At 40.5% G+C, this 17,170-nt stretch overlaps 1 protein-coding gene across 6 annotated transcripts in view; it reads right to left on the bottom strand.

Annotated features, from left to right (window-relative positions):
* Positions 1–17,170, bottom strand: part of NAV3 (neuron navigator 3) — a 583,663-nt gene that overhangs the window by 146,915 nt on the left and 419,578 nt on the right. For all 6 annotated transcript variants that reach the window (XM_054027082.1, XM_054027035.1, XM_054027044.1 and 3 more), the window contains 3 exons: positions 10,076–10,184; positions 9,293–9,676; positions 4,955–5,074 (listed from right to left, as the gene is read on the bottom strand). In XM_054027082.1, the coding sequence (XP_053883057.1) occupies positions 4,955–5,074; positions 9,293–9,676; positions 10,076–10,184 (613 nt within the window). The remainder of the gene's footprint in view (positions 1–4,954; positions 5,075–9,292; positions 9,677–10,075; positions 10,185–17,170) is intronic.

Below are 17,170 nucleotides of genomic sequence, written 5' to 3'. Positions count from 1 at the left end.
ACTTCAAAAGATCCATCTGCTCAAGCTGGAACTTTGCTTGCACCTCAGGACAGACAACAGCAAATGATCCATGCAAATGGGTCTTTAAAGACAAAAAGTGTCAAAGTAAGAAAATCTACAATACAAGAACCATGGCGCTATCTTAAATTCTGCTGTTTCCAATGTCTCTTCGTCCATTTCTCTGAGCTGACATGAATCATTCAGTGAAATGACCTGCTATAATGAACCTTTTGAGAGCTTTGTGTATATAGTATTATGTAAGCAGCTCTTGAACTTTGACAGACATATTGGATCTTTATGTATTTAAACTTGTATTGTTATAAGGTTATGAACAACGTATAAGTTATTTAGAAAGAACTCTTTCGTGCTAGGTTGCCACATGGCGGGTGGGGCGGAAGGAGAACCTTCCTCCACTAGTTGGCTGTCTGAGAGTCCCAGGGAAAGAGGCAGAGGCCAGCTGTAGTTGCTTACTGAGTAATTTTAGCACTATAGGGCTGCTTCTCCTCTTCTTACACCACTGTACCCAGACTGACTTCAGTGGAGTTAGTTCTCATTTAGCCATGTATGTGAGAGGAAAATCAGACCCAGAGTGTGCATCTGTCATAACTCGCGTTTTCCCGGAGGGAAACCATTAGCCCTCCTGGCTGGAGAGCACTGTGCTGCCAGCTGAAGAATAGAAAAAGTCATAAAGGATACAAAGGAATTAAAGGTGTCAGGGAAAACCCAAGTGCAATTTCCATCAGGAACTTGGAGGCACTTTCAACAAAAGTTGTTGGCTGTAGTAACGGAGAGAATATTGGAAAAAACCCTCCCTGGATGCATGCTAATGTAAAATATCTATCGTCAGTAATGTCAGATATTTTCTCTCCACGCACAGCTGCCAATTAAGTACTTTCCAACTAGGTGGGCAGGGGCAAAAAGATCATACCAGTAACGTCATGAAAGAGGCATTACGGCAAGGCAACTGGTACTTTACTCTCTCTTATGGAGCACATATATGTACTTCATAACCACAAAGGGCAGATATATAGGACTATAGACCTCCCACCTAAATTCCCTGTAAACTGTATGGCCGCGCACCAGCTTATTTAGCGCCGCACAGGCACTCAAGGAACCTGCCTGGGGACCTGCCGGGGCCGGGGAAGGGCACCTATCCTCCAGCCCAAGAGCTGCCGCGGCACAGAGAGTCATCTCTCCCCCCCAGCCCAGATGCTGCTGCGGAGAGAGAGATCTGTGGGGAGTCTTCTCTCTCTGCCGTAGCCCCTGAGCACCCTCCTGTACCCCTGAGCCGTAGCACCCTCCTGACCACCCTCCAAGCCCCTCATCCCCAGCCCTACCCCAGAGCCCGCACCCCCAGCTGGAGCCCTCACACCCCTGCACCCCAACCCTCTGCCCCAACCCTGAGCCCCTCATCCCCGGCCCCACCCCAAAGCCCACACCCCCCGCCAGAACCCTCACACCCCTGCACTCCAACCCTCTGCGCCAGCCCTGAGCCTCCTCCCACACGCTGAACCCCTCGGCCCCACCCTACCACATGAATTTTGTTATGTGCACAGATATGAAGGTGCATCTGGGTGGGAAAAATTAGAGGGAACACTGCCTCCCACATGAAAGTATAGCATGTAACTTGTAAGTCAAACCTTAATATAAACTCTTTTTCTCCCTCAGGGTATGAAAGTAATATCCACAACACTACCTGAGGATAAAATCAAACTGTAAGTACACCAACTATGATAAAGTATGGAAATCCATCCCACCAATCAGAGCAAGGGTCACACCAATCTTTGCATTGCTTTATCCACTTTGTCTTTGATACTATAAATACGGTGCACATTGTTGAAATGCACAATAATTTATTTTCATTTCATTAAAATGATCCAACACGGCTTTCTTGTGCATCAGCTTCATTTCGGCCAACATGAGTTCTGTGGTCAGAAGAACTCATAAAAACAAACAACCATTTTTAGCACTTGAAAATCATATTCTCATTCTGCGGGTGGCATAGCATATACTTATAATTCATATAAAAATATGTTAAAGGACCATTATTAAAATTGCAAAGTTAGGAAATGCCAAAATTAAGGTTGTTCATGCAACCTTAATTCAGCCCCCAGATGTATATGCATTATAATATAAACTTTAATTACATGACCCCTTACTATTTTTTCCTTAGAACCCCTGCCTAATTTAGCATTCAGGTGGAACATAGTTATCAGTTATTCAATATTTTATTTTCTTATTATTCAATGTCTGGCTGTGTGCCTTATTTACTGTGCACTATTCAAACCCTGCTCTGAAGACAGAATTATTAATTTCCCCAGGGGCTTTTCTATGGTGCTAATCATTATAGTATCTGAATGTTTACAAACAAATTAATTTATGTTCTCATCCGTGAGGAGAAGGGGTAGTATTATCCCCATTTTACAGATGGCAAATTGAGGCACAGAGAGATTAAAGTCAAATGTTTCCACTAATTTTGTGTTCCCAATTTAAGATGCCTAGGACCTCATTTTTTCAGGTTACTTAGTATTATACAGCACTTTATATGTCCAAAGAACAACTCCCATTGACTTCAGTTGTGAGTGCTGAGTACTTTTGCAAATCAGACCACAGAGTATCAAATCAGGCACCCAGAAAATGAAGAACACACAAGTAGTGGTGACCTGTGAAAAGTGTGATTTAAGTGACTTGCTCACAGCTACTCTGCTGGAATGCAGGGATAGAATTCAGTTCTCTAAGGCAGCATTCAAGTGCCTTGACCATGAGACATTCCTTTGTCTTCCTGACAACCCCTGCATCAATCACTAAACACCTTCCAACCTCTTGAACAAATGAAGCAAGAGTCTGACAGACACAGTCTCCTTTACTACACAACCCCGATTCATCCCCAGAGCAGACTGATCCTGTGCACTGAATGAGGCTAAGGCTTTTCAAAGAAAAGGTCACCACAATTTTTTTAACATGGGGAAAACATGTTCAGTCCAAATGGTTAAAATTTGGCAAACAGGTAATTATAAGCAACTGAAAATGGTCTGATAACGGGAAATATCTAGCAACCTTAATAACTGGAGCTGCTGCAAGTCCCCCGAATAACATACACTTGCAAAATATTTATGTACATAAATGATATATACAGGACATCCACACATATAGAATGAAACACAATTTGTAGAGGTGTTTACAAACCAAAATCCCTGATTGGCGTTGAGAGCTTGGAAAGCGAGGAAGATCTGGACCCTATCTCTGTAATGGATTTGAGCTAAAAACCTGGGTCAGATTACTTCTGAAATTTTGGGTGGTTTGAAATTAATATCTGAATGTTGAAGCGTGGGCCAATCTCTAACAATTTTGAATACCTAATGCTAAACTGTCATCCTGTCTCTCCCATCTTCCAAACTCTTCACCCTTTTACTTACACATGAAATTTAAGCTGCTTCTCTCACAGTCAAGGCTCCACACAAGTCCATCATGACTACATCTCATCTCTCATTTCCTCCTCCTCCCTCTCTTATTTGCCTAAGAAAGCTCCAACCAAATTATATATATTTCTCTCCTACTCTTGCCTTGGCACTTCCTTCAATGCTTGGAATTCCCTTCCTTCCCTAAACCAACCTCTCTTCATTCAGATTCCTCTTTAAAGAAGACTCTTTGGCAAAGTTTATCCATTAACAAAGAAAAGCACTGAAAAAAAAAAGTAACTGAACCTCTGGATTAAAACCATCTTTTTGTGCATTACATGTATTGTTTGACTAATCCAGACTGTACAAGCCTTGCATCATGAATATGTTTTCCTCAGACAATTTAGGAAATTATAAATAATCAGAAATCCCAAGGATGGACTGACCTCATAGAGTTGGAGGTCATGGGAGTTGCTTCAGCTAATTTGCTGGGTTTGCAAAACCAGTACAAATTCGTGAATCTTTCCCTCCCCCTGATAAAACCCTCTCTTTGTTTCCCCTAAACTGAAACTTGATTTTTTAAAAGATGGACAGAAACCACACCCTGAATTCTCAGCACTGCCAAGCTCTGCAGCTGGAGCTTATCTCTGTCATGGTCTGGACTCAAATCCGAGCTCTGAACAACTCTGAGCTCTGCAAAAGATGGGTTATGAATTTAGACCCAGACTTGGTGGCTTGAGTCCATCTTTGAAAAATATATATTTTTGGCTAAAGGAAAAGGGATAGAAGATTCTCTTCCGAACGAGGCTTGCACAAGTTAATCTCTGGTGTACATGCTGGGCTGGGCTGGACAGTGCCTGGATTTTGCACAGCTGCACAAGGAGAGGATGATGCAAGGAGTCTTCTCCCTTTTGCATGCCTGCACAGAAGCTGGTTATAATTTCAGTCCCTGCATCCACAGGGGCTGCTTTCTTCTAGCATCCCTGTGGGTACAAAGTGGATGGAGAGCTGAGCAGAGATTACACTGGAGCATTTGGCATTATGCTGCTCCAAAAGCAGGATGGTGGCCATCTGGCACAGAGTCCTGTATATATTGCTTCCTACCCCCAGCTCTGCTCCTTCCCTTCTCCCCCTTTTCCCTGTGTTAGCTTTTCGCTTTGCAGCTCTGTGCTCCATTTTCACTATATTTGTTCTTCCCATGTATCCCTGTTTACAAGACTTACCCTAAGAAACCATCATGTCCCATTTCAGAGAGTTTAACCCCCAAACTCCACCCCTATCCTGGACTCCTTGACATTCTTCCCCCATCCTCGCAAAATGGATTCTTCCTCCATGTTCTCTTCCTTTTGACAGACTCTTGTTCCCAGATAGACTTTTTTCCCCACTTACTGCAGCATTGGATCCTCTCAATCCTGAGGGCTAAGATCCCAATGAGCCATGGATTCTGCCTTCGTTCACTACTACTCAGGAATAGCTTTGAAATGCTGGCAGGTATGAATGATGATAAGACCTTGTCTGCAAGCTTCAATAGTTTTTATAGAAAAAAAAGGTGTTACCTGTCAGCATCCACAGTCACATCATGCACCCCTCTCTGGATTACGTCTCGGGAGGCAGCTAGGTCTGGTATTCGGTTCAGACTTCTTGTATACAGGTTGAGTCCTCCATCTGTCATGTACCTGAAAATAAATATATGGTCAATCAGTAGGAAATGCAAACATCTGGCAACTATGTTTTGTTCTAAAGCTAATGGGCTGTCGAATTCAAACTCAACGTAAAGGTTTTCCTGCTTTGTAGTACTTTTGTATTAATACTATCAGTGTATGGCCTTTCATGACACTGTCTCCCCCAGATCAGCCTCTGCCACTCTTGTTATTTCTCTAGGATATTTTGCCTTGTTTGTGTTTAGCACAGGAAAAAGAGTTGTGCTAAATTTTAAAGTCTCCCAGGTCCCTTCATGAATCTGTCTTGCATTTTGCGATGCTGGCTGAAGGCAATAGCACCAGAATTAAGAAAAAGCATAGTCCTGATAAAAAAAACAAGCACTTCCATCTGAGAGGGTGAACAGAAGATAGAGCTTAAGAAATCTGACTTTACAGTCCTTACTCTGGTGCAATCAGATAGTCAGCTGAAAAAATGGAAGTTGGCTTTTAAAAATCTGTTCTTCATACTGCTTTCTTTATGTTGTACTGAATGAAATTTATAAGGCTAAAAATTACAGCAACCAGTGTGGTGCTGCTTAATGTAAATCACTAAAGACTAATTAAAGGTGATTGAATTGTACGTAGCAGCAAGAATTTCTGAGATTCCTACCTAAAACTCAGTCACATCTTTAGGGGCTCAATGGTCTTTAATTAAAGCAGTACCACTAATCTGTGTAACCCTCAAGATCTATGCATTACTCTCCCAAGATTCCCTATCATATTGCCTTGTCGCTCATGCCCCCCCCCCCCTTCCTCATCCTGTTCCTGGGTTGTTGTCTTATCCTGTTGTTCTTGTCTTAAATGTAAGATCTTTGGTGAAGATGCAGCTTTTGTATAGCACCATGCAGCTGTATGATACTCTACAAGTAATAATACCAATACACATAGGAAATGTAGGTGGGATATTTAATTACAGCAGTTAGGTAATGAAACACAGTGGAAGACTGTACAGTCACCATAACTGAAGCTATTCAAGACAGATCTAAAGACCCCTTTACACTGAATGTTTTAGGCTTTATTTCTATCACGATTTAGTGATGATTGTCTAAATGACTCTCCAGAGTTCTCCTCCAACTCAAATGATTGTAAACACAACTTTTTCTATGGTCATAAAATAGTGCTACCCATATTCATCTTTCAGTTCAAATGTATGACCATTTAAATGAATATTTTGCTCTAACAATTCTATACAGATTCTTAGATCCCAATCTCCAGCTCAAGCCAAGAACACTCAGCACAACACATGATTGCATTATCCTATCTCAGGACACTTGTATATTGGTTCAGTCCCTTTTGAGTCCCTCTGAGAGCTGCTCTAACTTAAGCCAACTGCCACTGGGTTCATGGGGCTAATACAGCAGCCTGGGATTACCAGAGCACATGCCCACTTTGCCAGCAGCCAGGAAGAGGCTATGCCAATTGTATGCCACTGGAGGATCCGCCTATGCTAAAAAGATCCTGCCATGGCTAGCTAATCTAGCTTTCGAGCAGTTTGGCGCAGATGTTGCAGTGCCCAGCTGCTGCAGTGCAGCCAAGGATTGTGGCTTTAGTTTGTGAGCTCCTGTGTACTTTTTGGCAAGCGATACCTAAATTCTGCAGCAATTTTGAGTATATTAAAATGCGGGGGTGGGGGGAGAGTTGCTGTTGTTTTTTAATTAAACATGAAAATATCCACAACATATGTCCCTTTGTTAAGCAGTAGTTCCCAATCTGAAAAGTACTGTAAGTTTGCAACCCCCTGGTTTCAGGCGGTCTGTTTGAAGACTCCAGAAGATAGCACTGTACTGGATGAGGTTTGATTCACATACGGAAGGTTTACCTCACAACTATAGAAGCTAGATTTTTTTTTTAATGAAAGCTTAGATTCTGGAGCAAATTTATGTAGCAGGTGATGAATTATGCAGTGAATGCTGTGGTTGTGGAATTGCACATTAAATACAACTGTGGTTAGAACACAACCCAGTCTGTAAGGTTCCCCCCTCATATAAATAAGGGCCATAGTGGAGAGGCTTAACTTGTGAAGTAGGTCTTCATCGCACTAATTCCTAATTACTGATGGATTCTTATCCCCAAGGGTTTAAAGTAATTAAAGTGAGAATGAGAGAGGGGAAAAGAGATAAGTCTTTACATGCCTCAATGGATCTTGACTTTTCAGAGCATATTAACGTGTATTTTAATATCTACTGTACCTACAGTATGTTAGCTGACCACGTTACTACTTACTGTTTATTGAGTCATCCTTACTACCAATGTAAAGAAAAATCACACAACACAATGACTTCATCATTCTCTAATGTGATAACCTAATTCATACATTTCACATCAAGCATTGCAAAAGCTCCTCCTCTCTTTTTTAACAAAGCACAAGTATAACATATTTTTCTTTATGGAAAAGGGGGCTTCAAATATCACTGTGCAGCATCTCACACACTCCTTTCTACTTTGATACAACAGGCACCATTAAATCATTCTGAGCTGTCTTCTTCCTCTTCTTTTCAGCTCATTATTTAAATCCAGGCAGAGGCATGGAAGCTCATATAAGACGGCCAGCAATGCCATAATGTGGATAAGTTGTTGGAGTAGTCCACCCTGTTTCACCATCATCCATTCTTTAACCTCAGCCACACTTCTACAGAGACCAGTCACATCAGCTCCCCATCATGCATTGTCTTCCCCAGGCTGGTGTGTAGAATTGCTGAGGTTGTTATTGAAAACAGTTCCCTGTACCACAAAAAGGTAGGCAGGCAATATACTAAGCTAGACATTTAAACATCCACAGTGCACTTACAGAATGGGTTGTGACACTAACCATCCCCATCAAAGTGCCTCAACTATGACCTGCAGAGACCATCTCTAGGGTTAGAGTATCTCAGTCTCACGTCCATTTCATCTCTGACAACTCTGATAAGATTGTCAGCAAGAGTCCCAATTTGTGCTAAATGCGATGTGATGTGGTCAAATGTCCCCTAAGAATTAGATTCAGACCACCAACTAATTTCACATAAGCTACTGAATAGCCTTCAGATGTTAACAATCTTTAAATCATTTGTGATTAATGGGCTGGATTTGATCTACTAGCTACAAACTGGTAAATTATGTCCCATAATTTCCTATGGCCCATGTTTCCAGTTGTCTGAGCAGACAGAATTACTGTGAAGCTTTGATGTCCACTAAAATCACCCTGGAATATTATAATGTGCCCTGTACAAAAGATACCCTTTGAATTGTGCTTTGCTATACACTACTACCTGGTACATTAGGCAGCAGCAAAGAGTAATTCAAATATTGATAATAGTGAAAATGAGGCCTTTTGTCTTAAATTATGTATTGGAATTTCTAGCCCTCAAAGTAAATTCTTAGAGTTTGAATTATTTAATACAAATACGCTTAAGTGGCAAATGAGTATAAGGCTCCTGTCTGAAGTACCAAAGACAAGAGTCTCAGATATACCCACAAATCAACTGGGAATATCATCATTAGCACATTTGTATTTAAAATAAAAAACATTATAAAGGTCTTTTTGGGTGTAGCCAGGACATGAAATCTCTATATGCAAAAATTACAGTAGTCTACTCTCAGCATCCACTTGAAATCAGTTCCTGAAAATCAACTGAACAAACACAAAAAGGATGCAGAAATGAAAATAATTGTCATCCATTGTTCCTGAATTAACCAGAAGAAAATATTCCTATCTCCAAGGATATTCCTACAGGTCAGAAATCATATTCACAGTTGAATAATTGAGATAAAGGCCTGTTACACAAGACTATAATAGACAGCATCTGACATGCAAACAGAAAAAGTCAGGCCTGTCAGCAACTGCCTTTCATCAGCCCCATCTGAAAACACAATATGTCATCTAAAAAAATGTAAGAAAAATACTGAAAAAACCCTAAGGCACAATAAAACAAAACTGGTTTTACTAAACAGTTGTGGAAACCTCAATAAATACTTTATATTAATGCTTCTAAAAACCTGCTCCTGCTCACCCTGAAGCTAATACCAGAACTCTCATTGACTTCAATAGGGGACAAGCTGGACCCCACAGAAGGGTTAGAACAGCACTACCATTTTGTTTAAGCATTATGTAGTGTCCACAATTCTACATTTACCAGGTTAGATTTCTTTATATAAAATCCCATTCAATTTGCCCTGTCCTGCATTAGGGTTTCAGCTGGGTAAAATGCTACTTACCCACTATTGATGTCATCTGTTCTGAGGCTTTTCCCAAGAATGTCCCCATCACTCATGTAACCTCCAACATCAACTTCAGAGGACATGTCCAGATCACTGCTTCCTTTTTCATTCATGTCAATCTGTGACATATTCCCGAGGCGAGAAACAGCTGCTCGGCGAAGAGGTGTGGTATACATGAATCGCGAGGGGTCAGTATGTATGAAGCGACCAGCACTACTGCGAGGGTAACCACTACCTAAGGATGGGGCATCTCCTGCCTGGAGGCGAGGACTAGCCTGGCCAAGCCTCCAAGTCACTGGCGTGGATCGGCTTGTCAAGCTTGGTATACTTCTCCCATTCACTTCGGTTGTCACAGTGCTGTCAAAAGTTGTCTCTAATGTGCTGCCAAACAAAACGTAGAAGTCAATTAATTGTGCTCTGTCTCTCTTTCTGAGAAATAAAGATGAACAAAAGTTGCACGGCTAGGTGGAGCGAAGAAACGTAAACTAGGTATATAATAACCCAATACTTTTTTCTCTACAAGATTTTTTTTATTTGTACACATCAGAGATTTAAAACTGTAGACAAGCTTCCAAATGAGTCCTGAGATACTATTTACAGAAAGGTAAACAAAACACTTACATCAAATTATTATGACAAGAATCCTACACACACAAATATTATCTTCACAAACTGCACTGTTAATTTTCCCTTGCTAACCTCTAATGGTAAGCCTGCAATTCTTGACTGCAAGTATTCTTCTACACTCCAAAATGTAAGAAGTCCATGAACAAATAGTACCTGTGGCTTATCTGGGTCCCTCTAAGGCTGGACATAGTTTCTTCCAAATTCTGTCGCAGATCTGCTATATTCTTTACTGTTCGCATTCTTCTTGTTTCTGGGTCTTCTCCTGGAAGAAAACAAAATAATATAAATTCGGTGTGGGTGTGCAGTCATGTGCACATATGGTATGCGTGTGTGTGTGTGTTTATGCAAATATAGATATAAATTAACACATGCATGTGTGCGGACAACTATATACATGATATCATTTATATATGTATACACATACATATCATTTAAAATTTGAATATACACAAGCTCCCAGAGTGTATTTGTAGATCTGTCCATCCATCCACCCACATACAACATGCACACACCCATCCTGCCAATATTATTGCGCGCACACACAGCAATCAAAAGTTTAGTGGTGATTAAAAGCTCATTTTAAAAATAGCAAGTTAGTGGAGGGTCTCAACAAGGCTGAAAAATGTGGGGATTGTGGAGACTAAGGTCCCGATTTAGGAAAACATTTACGCACACACTTAAAATCTATCCCTATTCAGGAAAGCACTTAAAGTTAAGTCTGTACTTAAGCACCCTTCCTGAGTAGGGATGCTTTCCTGAGCTGGAGCCTTATTCCCCATAACCCTCACAGTGGACATAAAAGACTAAGTCCCAATATAAGTCATACATTTATAGATTTTAAGTCCAGAAGGGACCATAATGATCATCTAGTCTGACCTCCTGCATAACAAAGGCCATACGGTTTCACCCAGAAGTTCCTGCATCAAACCCACAATTTTTTGCTATACAAAAAATAAATAAACCCACAAAGATAAAATGAACATAGTGAAATACTGTGTTACTCAGGAAGAATGTAAAAGCCTAATAAACAATATCAAATAAATACATAACAACAACAAAAATTACCAAATATTTGATATATATTCAAAATCAGAAATTAATGTATTTTTTAAAATGGTATAGTTTATCTAGCAGTTTTTGTTTATTTTAACATAATCATTTAACTACCCCTTATTTGCATTTCTTTTCTTTTGAAGAGTATAGTATTAAATAACAAAGTATCACAGATTTTGTGGTTTATCATGCCCAGAATGTTGCCTATGACAGTGTCCCATTTGTGATGCTTTAGGGTGGGTGGGGGTAGACATAATTCTAGCAATTTGTACAATTCTGAACAAATGGGGAAAACTATTCCTCCCTGACCCCAGGACTGATCATTTTATGCCCCTATACATCACTTGATTAACCCCAGTTTAGTCAGCATGCTACAAATGTTATCATCAGTGATAAAATTGTAAAATCCTTTTAAAATAGGTTAATATTATGTAACTCTAAATTCAGCATTTCCCTGGGATATACACAAATTAAGGTTGTAATTCCATCTCAGGATTTTGGTGATATTGAGAAACTGCTTCAGCTTTGATCTCATATTTGCTGATGTCAGGAGAACACCTTGTGAATCTGAATTCAACATGACACAAAAGAGAAGATCAGAAACACAAGTGGAGAGAAAGGACTGGGTGATACCAATATAATCTCATGTTTACTCAGTAAGGCATGTACACTTCTTTGTACAGCTGACTTTTTTTGTGTTGTTGCTACGTTTTCATTCCCCTCATGTCCTGTAGATAAATGTATAGGTGAGATCGAAACATGAAGAGGAAATTTGGGGAGGGCAATAAGAAGCAGTATACAAGAATGCATAGAAATATCAGTGATGGGAGGAAAGGATTGTGTCACTGGTAGAGCAGAAGAGTCAGAGTGAGAAGCAAGAGGAAATTAAGTCCATTATTAGAGATCACCTAAAAAATTTTGGAGGAACAATTTTTCACAGGAAAAGAGAGTTTCATCAAAATTAAAATATTTTGTGAGTTGGTGTGAAATTTGCCAATATTTTCACTGGAAAATTTAGAAACAAATCCTTTAGACTTTCTTGTTTCATTTTGACAATATTGTTTTCATGTTTATATTATATTAAAATATTAATGTTAATACTATATTTAATATTAGATTACACTGTTTCAATTTTACTGAAATGAAACCATTTATGTTAATCAAAATGAAACATTTTGATGCTTCCAAACAGAAAACTTTTTGAATTTCTGTCCCACGGGGGAAATTTCCAAAAACTGACTTTTCATTGCAATTTTGAATGATTTTTTTTTTAATGTTGGAATTTTCAGTGGAACAGAAATTCCATTTTCCAACCAGATATAACAGTGTTTCTCAAACTGGGGTCACTGCTTGTATAGGGAAAGGCCCTGGCTGGTTTGTTTACCTGCCGAGTCCGCAGGTCTGGCCGATCGCGGCTCCCACTGGCCGCAGTTCGCTGCTCCAAGCTAATGGGAGCTGCTGGAAGTGGTGGCCAGTACGTCCCTTGGCCCACGCCGCTTCCAGCAGCTCCACTGGCCTGGAGCAGCGAACTGCGGCTAGTGGGAGCCGGGATCGGTTGGACCTGTGGACGGGGAAGGTAAACAGACCGGCCCAGCCTGCCAGGGGCTTTCCCTACACAAGCGGCGACCCCAGTTTGAGAAACACTGAGATATAACCATAATGTAGACAGGGGCTAGGAGATCTTGAAGTAGGTCTTTCAAGGCAAGACACACCAGGCAATGGGCAGTCAGCAAAGAGACTCAAAGAGGTGCATAACCAGACTGAAACAATGAACAAGAAAGATTATTTTGGCAGCAGAAATCTAGATAAAAAGAAGGTGGTTTAATTAATCCATTAATCAATGTGGAGGTGATGAAGGAATGCATAAACTGTAGTGAGGCCAGCCTAAGGCTGGAATTGATATAATCTGCTAGCAAAGCACAGAGAAAAAAACGTTTGGCCACAAATGCTATTTAACTTCTAACAATAGCTGAGGATCCAATAAGACCTCTTAGTAAAAAAAAAAACCAACAACAAAAAAGCCCACATAACTCCCATTCAGCCAAAGAATGTAGAATTTACTATGCTATTTCCCTCTGCCTGCATCCCTCAACCCACCAGAATCACCTTTGTTTCACTGGACTGTGGATATACATGCATACAGCAGTCATAATTAATAAGTCAATATCCAATAACAGTTACCACACCGTGGTATGTATGATACCACAGTTTTCCATATATTAAGGAATGAAAATAAAGTGTCTTAGAATTGGAAGTAAGTGTGGAAGCTGTAAGGTATAATTTGGCAAAAGTTGAATATATGTCTTGCTTATGTGTGTGTTATTAACGGATAGTCATTGCACTTTAGTTAAGGTTGCAATCAGGTTCCATAATAAACTCTGTTTTAACTCTACCCCTAAACTGTTTTGATCTGAAAATAGCACAATTTACTGGAAAGGCAAAGGAAATTTGGGCTACAGGTCACAAATTTTTTTCTCCAGTTTGAAATTTTGGCTAGTTACATTCCTTTTTGAAACCATTAGTTACAACTGAAAACAATGTACTGCACAGATATTACAACTCCTTTCCTCCTTGGTAGGTGAATGCAGTATAGTACCAGTCAGAGAACTCTGTGGGCTTGTCTACAGGCAAAAATTGTTCTGTCTTAATTATACCAGTATAGTTAAAGTGGTACAACCCTTCAAGTATGGACACAGTTATACCAGTATAAAAATTCTTATAGCTTATTCATGTACATGAAGATGAATAAAGTATACTGGTATGGACACCTTTATACCAGTATATCTGCATCCACACTAGGGGTTGTACCGGTATAACTATTTCTGTAAAAATCACACCCATCTGAAATAGTTATAGCAGTAGCAGTGGAAAAAATGTGTGTAAACCCAGCCTTACGTCTGATGCCAATGGCCCCAACTAAGTAAAGCACTTCAGTATGTGCTTAACTTTAAGCATATGAGTAGTCCAGTGAAAGCAATGGGACTAGTCATGTGTTTGAAGGTAGGCATACATTTAAGTACCTTTCTGAAATCAGGCTTATATGTGTATTGTGGATTTGCTTAAATGTGGTATAGTATGTTTTTGGAAGCTTGGGTTTGTGACTGACACTGTGAAGATGGAAAAAAAAAAAAGGCAGAGTGATACATCTAGTCCAGCGGTTCTCAAACTTCATTGCACTGCAACCCCCTTCTGAAAAGAAAAATTAATACACGACCCCAGGAGGGGGGACTGAAGCCTGCCCAAGCCCTGCCACCCCAGGTGTGGGGGAGAGGGGAGGCAAAGCTGAAGCCCAAGGGCTTAATCTCTGGGTGGGGGACCCGTAACCTGAGCCCAGTTGCCCCAGGCAGTGGGGCTTGGGTGTTGGCTTCAGCCCTGGTCCCCAGTAAGTCTAACACCAGCCTTGGCAACCCCCTTAAAATGGGGTTGCCACCCACTTTGGGGTCCCAACCCAAGGTTTGAGAACCATTGATCTAGTCTGTGCATGGTGGGTGGAAGCAGTACATTGGGATTTCTGTATCATATGGAGCAGTGGATGGGGAAATGGTGGGGGAGCAATTGTTTGTGAAAATAAGACATAATATGCATGTTATTTTGAGCATAATGGAAACTGGGATAGGGAAGTCAAATCTCAGTTCTGTAACTGGACGGTAAGAAGGAAGATACTGGTCTGAGGGAAGACTGGGACGGTGGATCTTGTTCATTTGTAAAGGTTTGTAGCCCATATTGGAAATGTATATAATATATAATGGGACGGTATAGAAGGATTTCCTGGTCTATAGACTTAGGTAGGGTTTAGAGGTGTGAGGGGGCAGAGTTAAGGCTGTTCTTAGACTGTGCAATATCCATACTTAACATGTGTATATTTATCTGAGGGATGGAAGATATTTGAATATTTATCTGCCTTAACTATTCATTTCCATATTCTAAAACCTTTGGATTTTAAAATTGCAATGTTTTTATTTGGGTGTGTGTTTTTGTGTGTACTTATTTTAACATTATTGCTAATATTTTCAATATTTAATATTCACTGTTACTTTATCCTCTCCCTTTCGTTGTTTGTTTGTTTGTTTCTACCTGTTGTCCCTTGTCATATATTTATAATATAAGCTAATGGGTAGGGCCTGTCTTTTTTATTGTGTGTGTACAAAGCACATGATAATGGAGTCTTGATCCTTGAATGGGGCCACCATTTGTTTCCCTCAAAACATAGTATTTCTCTCCCAAAATTACACTCTACAAAGCTCAAGAGTGTCAATATTCTGTCTTGGAAAAATGACATGTTTAAAGTCTATTCTCCTGTAATCTCTCAAAGGTAGAAAAGGCCATTAGAAACTGAATAATCCCCCATTTCCAATGGCATAAAGCTCTTTTTTCTAACACAAACAGATGAGAAAATATCTGACTGTGAAATTGTAACATTATTATGTAAAGAAAAGCTATTTAGTATTATTTCTAGAGGTTTTTAAACTGTATTAGTTTTAATTTCTCTCCTTCTTTTAGGCCTTTACTGGTGGGCTCATGTTATTATAGCCAAATAGCTTTACAGGTAGGAAAAAAGAAAAATAGAATCAGTAAAAAAAATTAAAATGTTTCTAAGTTTTTTTCCCTTCAAAGTATCTGGCATGTCATGTGCAGATTACATGAAGGTATAGTATAAAGATTTTATTAACATTCATCTGGAGTAACCTGCTTCACTCATTCAAGGCTTCAACACTCATGATTAATGTAGACATCAAAAACTCTTGTATACAGCAGCTTTATAGCACACTAAACCACCATGAATTCTCTCTGCAAATATCTACAGCTCTCTTTCTCCTGTTTGAGATACAAACACAAACAATCAAAATGATCATTTTTAAAGAAGTCACTGTTCAGGTATGTTAGACTCCCAAGTAGTGATGTTTACCTTTAACTGCTTTATCAATAACCCTGACAATGATAATACCAAAACTTACATGCTGACTATAATTAAGACTGTGAATTTGTCACAGAGGTCATAGAAGTCACAGATTCTGAGACTTTCCTGGGACCTCCGTGACTTCTGCAGTGACCGGTGCTGCTGGCCCAGGGGCCACCTGAGCAGCTCAAGCAATCCCTGTGCCAGCCACACTGGCCACTGCTGGGGCAGTCTTGGGCCATCGCGCTCCCGCAGCAGCAGCCGGAATTTGGGTGTGGGAGGGGACTCAGAGTTGGCGATTGGGTGAGGGGGGAGGTGAGGGCTCCGCAGAGGTATGGCCAGGCAGCTCTGTATGCTGCTTCAGCCCGCAGGTGACAATCCTGCAGCTCCCATTGGCCACGGTTCCCGGCCAATGGAAGCTGCAGAGCCGGTGCTCAGGGCGGAGGCAGCGCACAGAGACCCCCGGCCACATCTCTGCCTAGGAACTGAGGGAGGGACATGTTGCCGCTTCCAGGGAGCCACACGGGGCTGGGTAGGGAGCTTGCCAGCCCCCCAATCCCCCAGCACCATTGGAGGTCTCGGGCTGTTCCCCCCAGAGCACCCATGGTGCCCCCGCCCCGAGCATCTGTGGCACCCCCGGTCCCCAGCTCAAGTACCCAAGATTTAGGGGTATATAGTACAAGTCATGGATAGGTCACGGGATGTGAATTTTTGTTTACTGCCTGTGACCTGTCCATGACTTTTACTAAAAATACCCATGACTAAAATGTAGCCTTAACCATAATTAATGCCTGAAGCAGATAATAATAAAATAATAATTTCACTTATATAGGACATTTCATCAAAGTATTTCCAGATAATAGTAATAATAATAAGTAGAATTTTTCCTCCTTAGATCTCAAAGCACTTTACAAAGGAAGGTATACTTATCCTCATTTTGCAGGTGGGGAAAGGGAGGCTCACAGAGGTGCAAGTGACAGAGTCAGGTATACAATTCAGATTTCTTAACTACCTGTTCCCTAATCTCCATGCAAAAAGTCAAACCTGGCACCTCAGTGTAAAGTACTCTTGGTCCTAAAAGTTAAGAATATATCTAATTGCTATATTAGTTTAAAATGAAACATTTTTACCAAATTTCACTTTCTTCATAAATTACATCCTAAATCTTTAACTCCAGTCTGAGTCTAAATATGTACCAGTAGGAAACCTACAGACTAGATACATGTTTTACAGCCTTGGCAAAAGACGCATAGCATTCAACCATTTCCCTACACAACAGCACAAAGCTTCTGAAATGA

This window comes from Malaclemys terrapin, chromosome 1 (assembly GCF_027887155.1).
Source record: "Malaclemys terrapin pileata isolate rMalTer1 chromosome 1, rMalTer1.hap1, whole genome shotgun sequence".
Lineage (NCBI taxonomy): Eukaryota > Metazoa > Chordata > Testudines > Emydidae > Malaclemys > Malaclemys terrapin.
The sequence above is the reverse complement of the archived record's forward strand: the minus strand, read 5'-3'. Positions and strand labels throughout refer to the sequence as shown.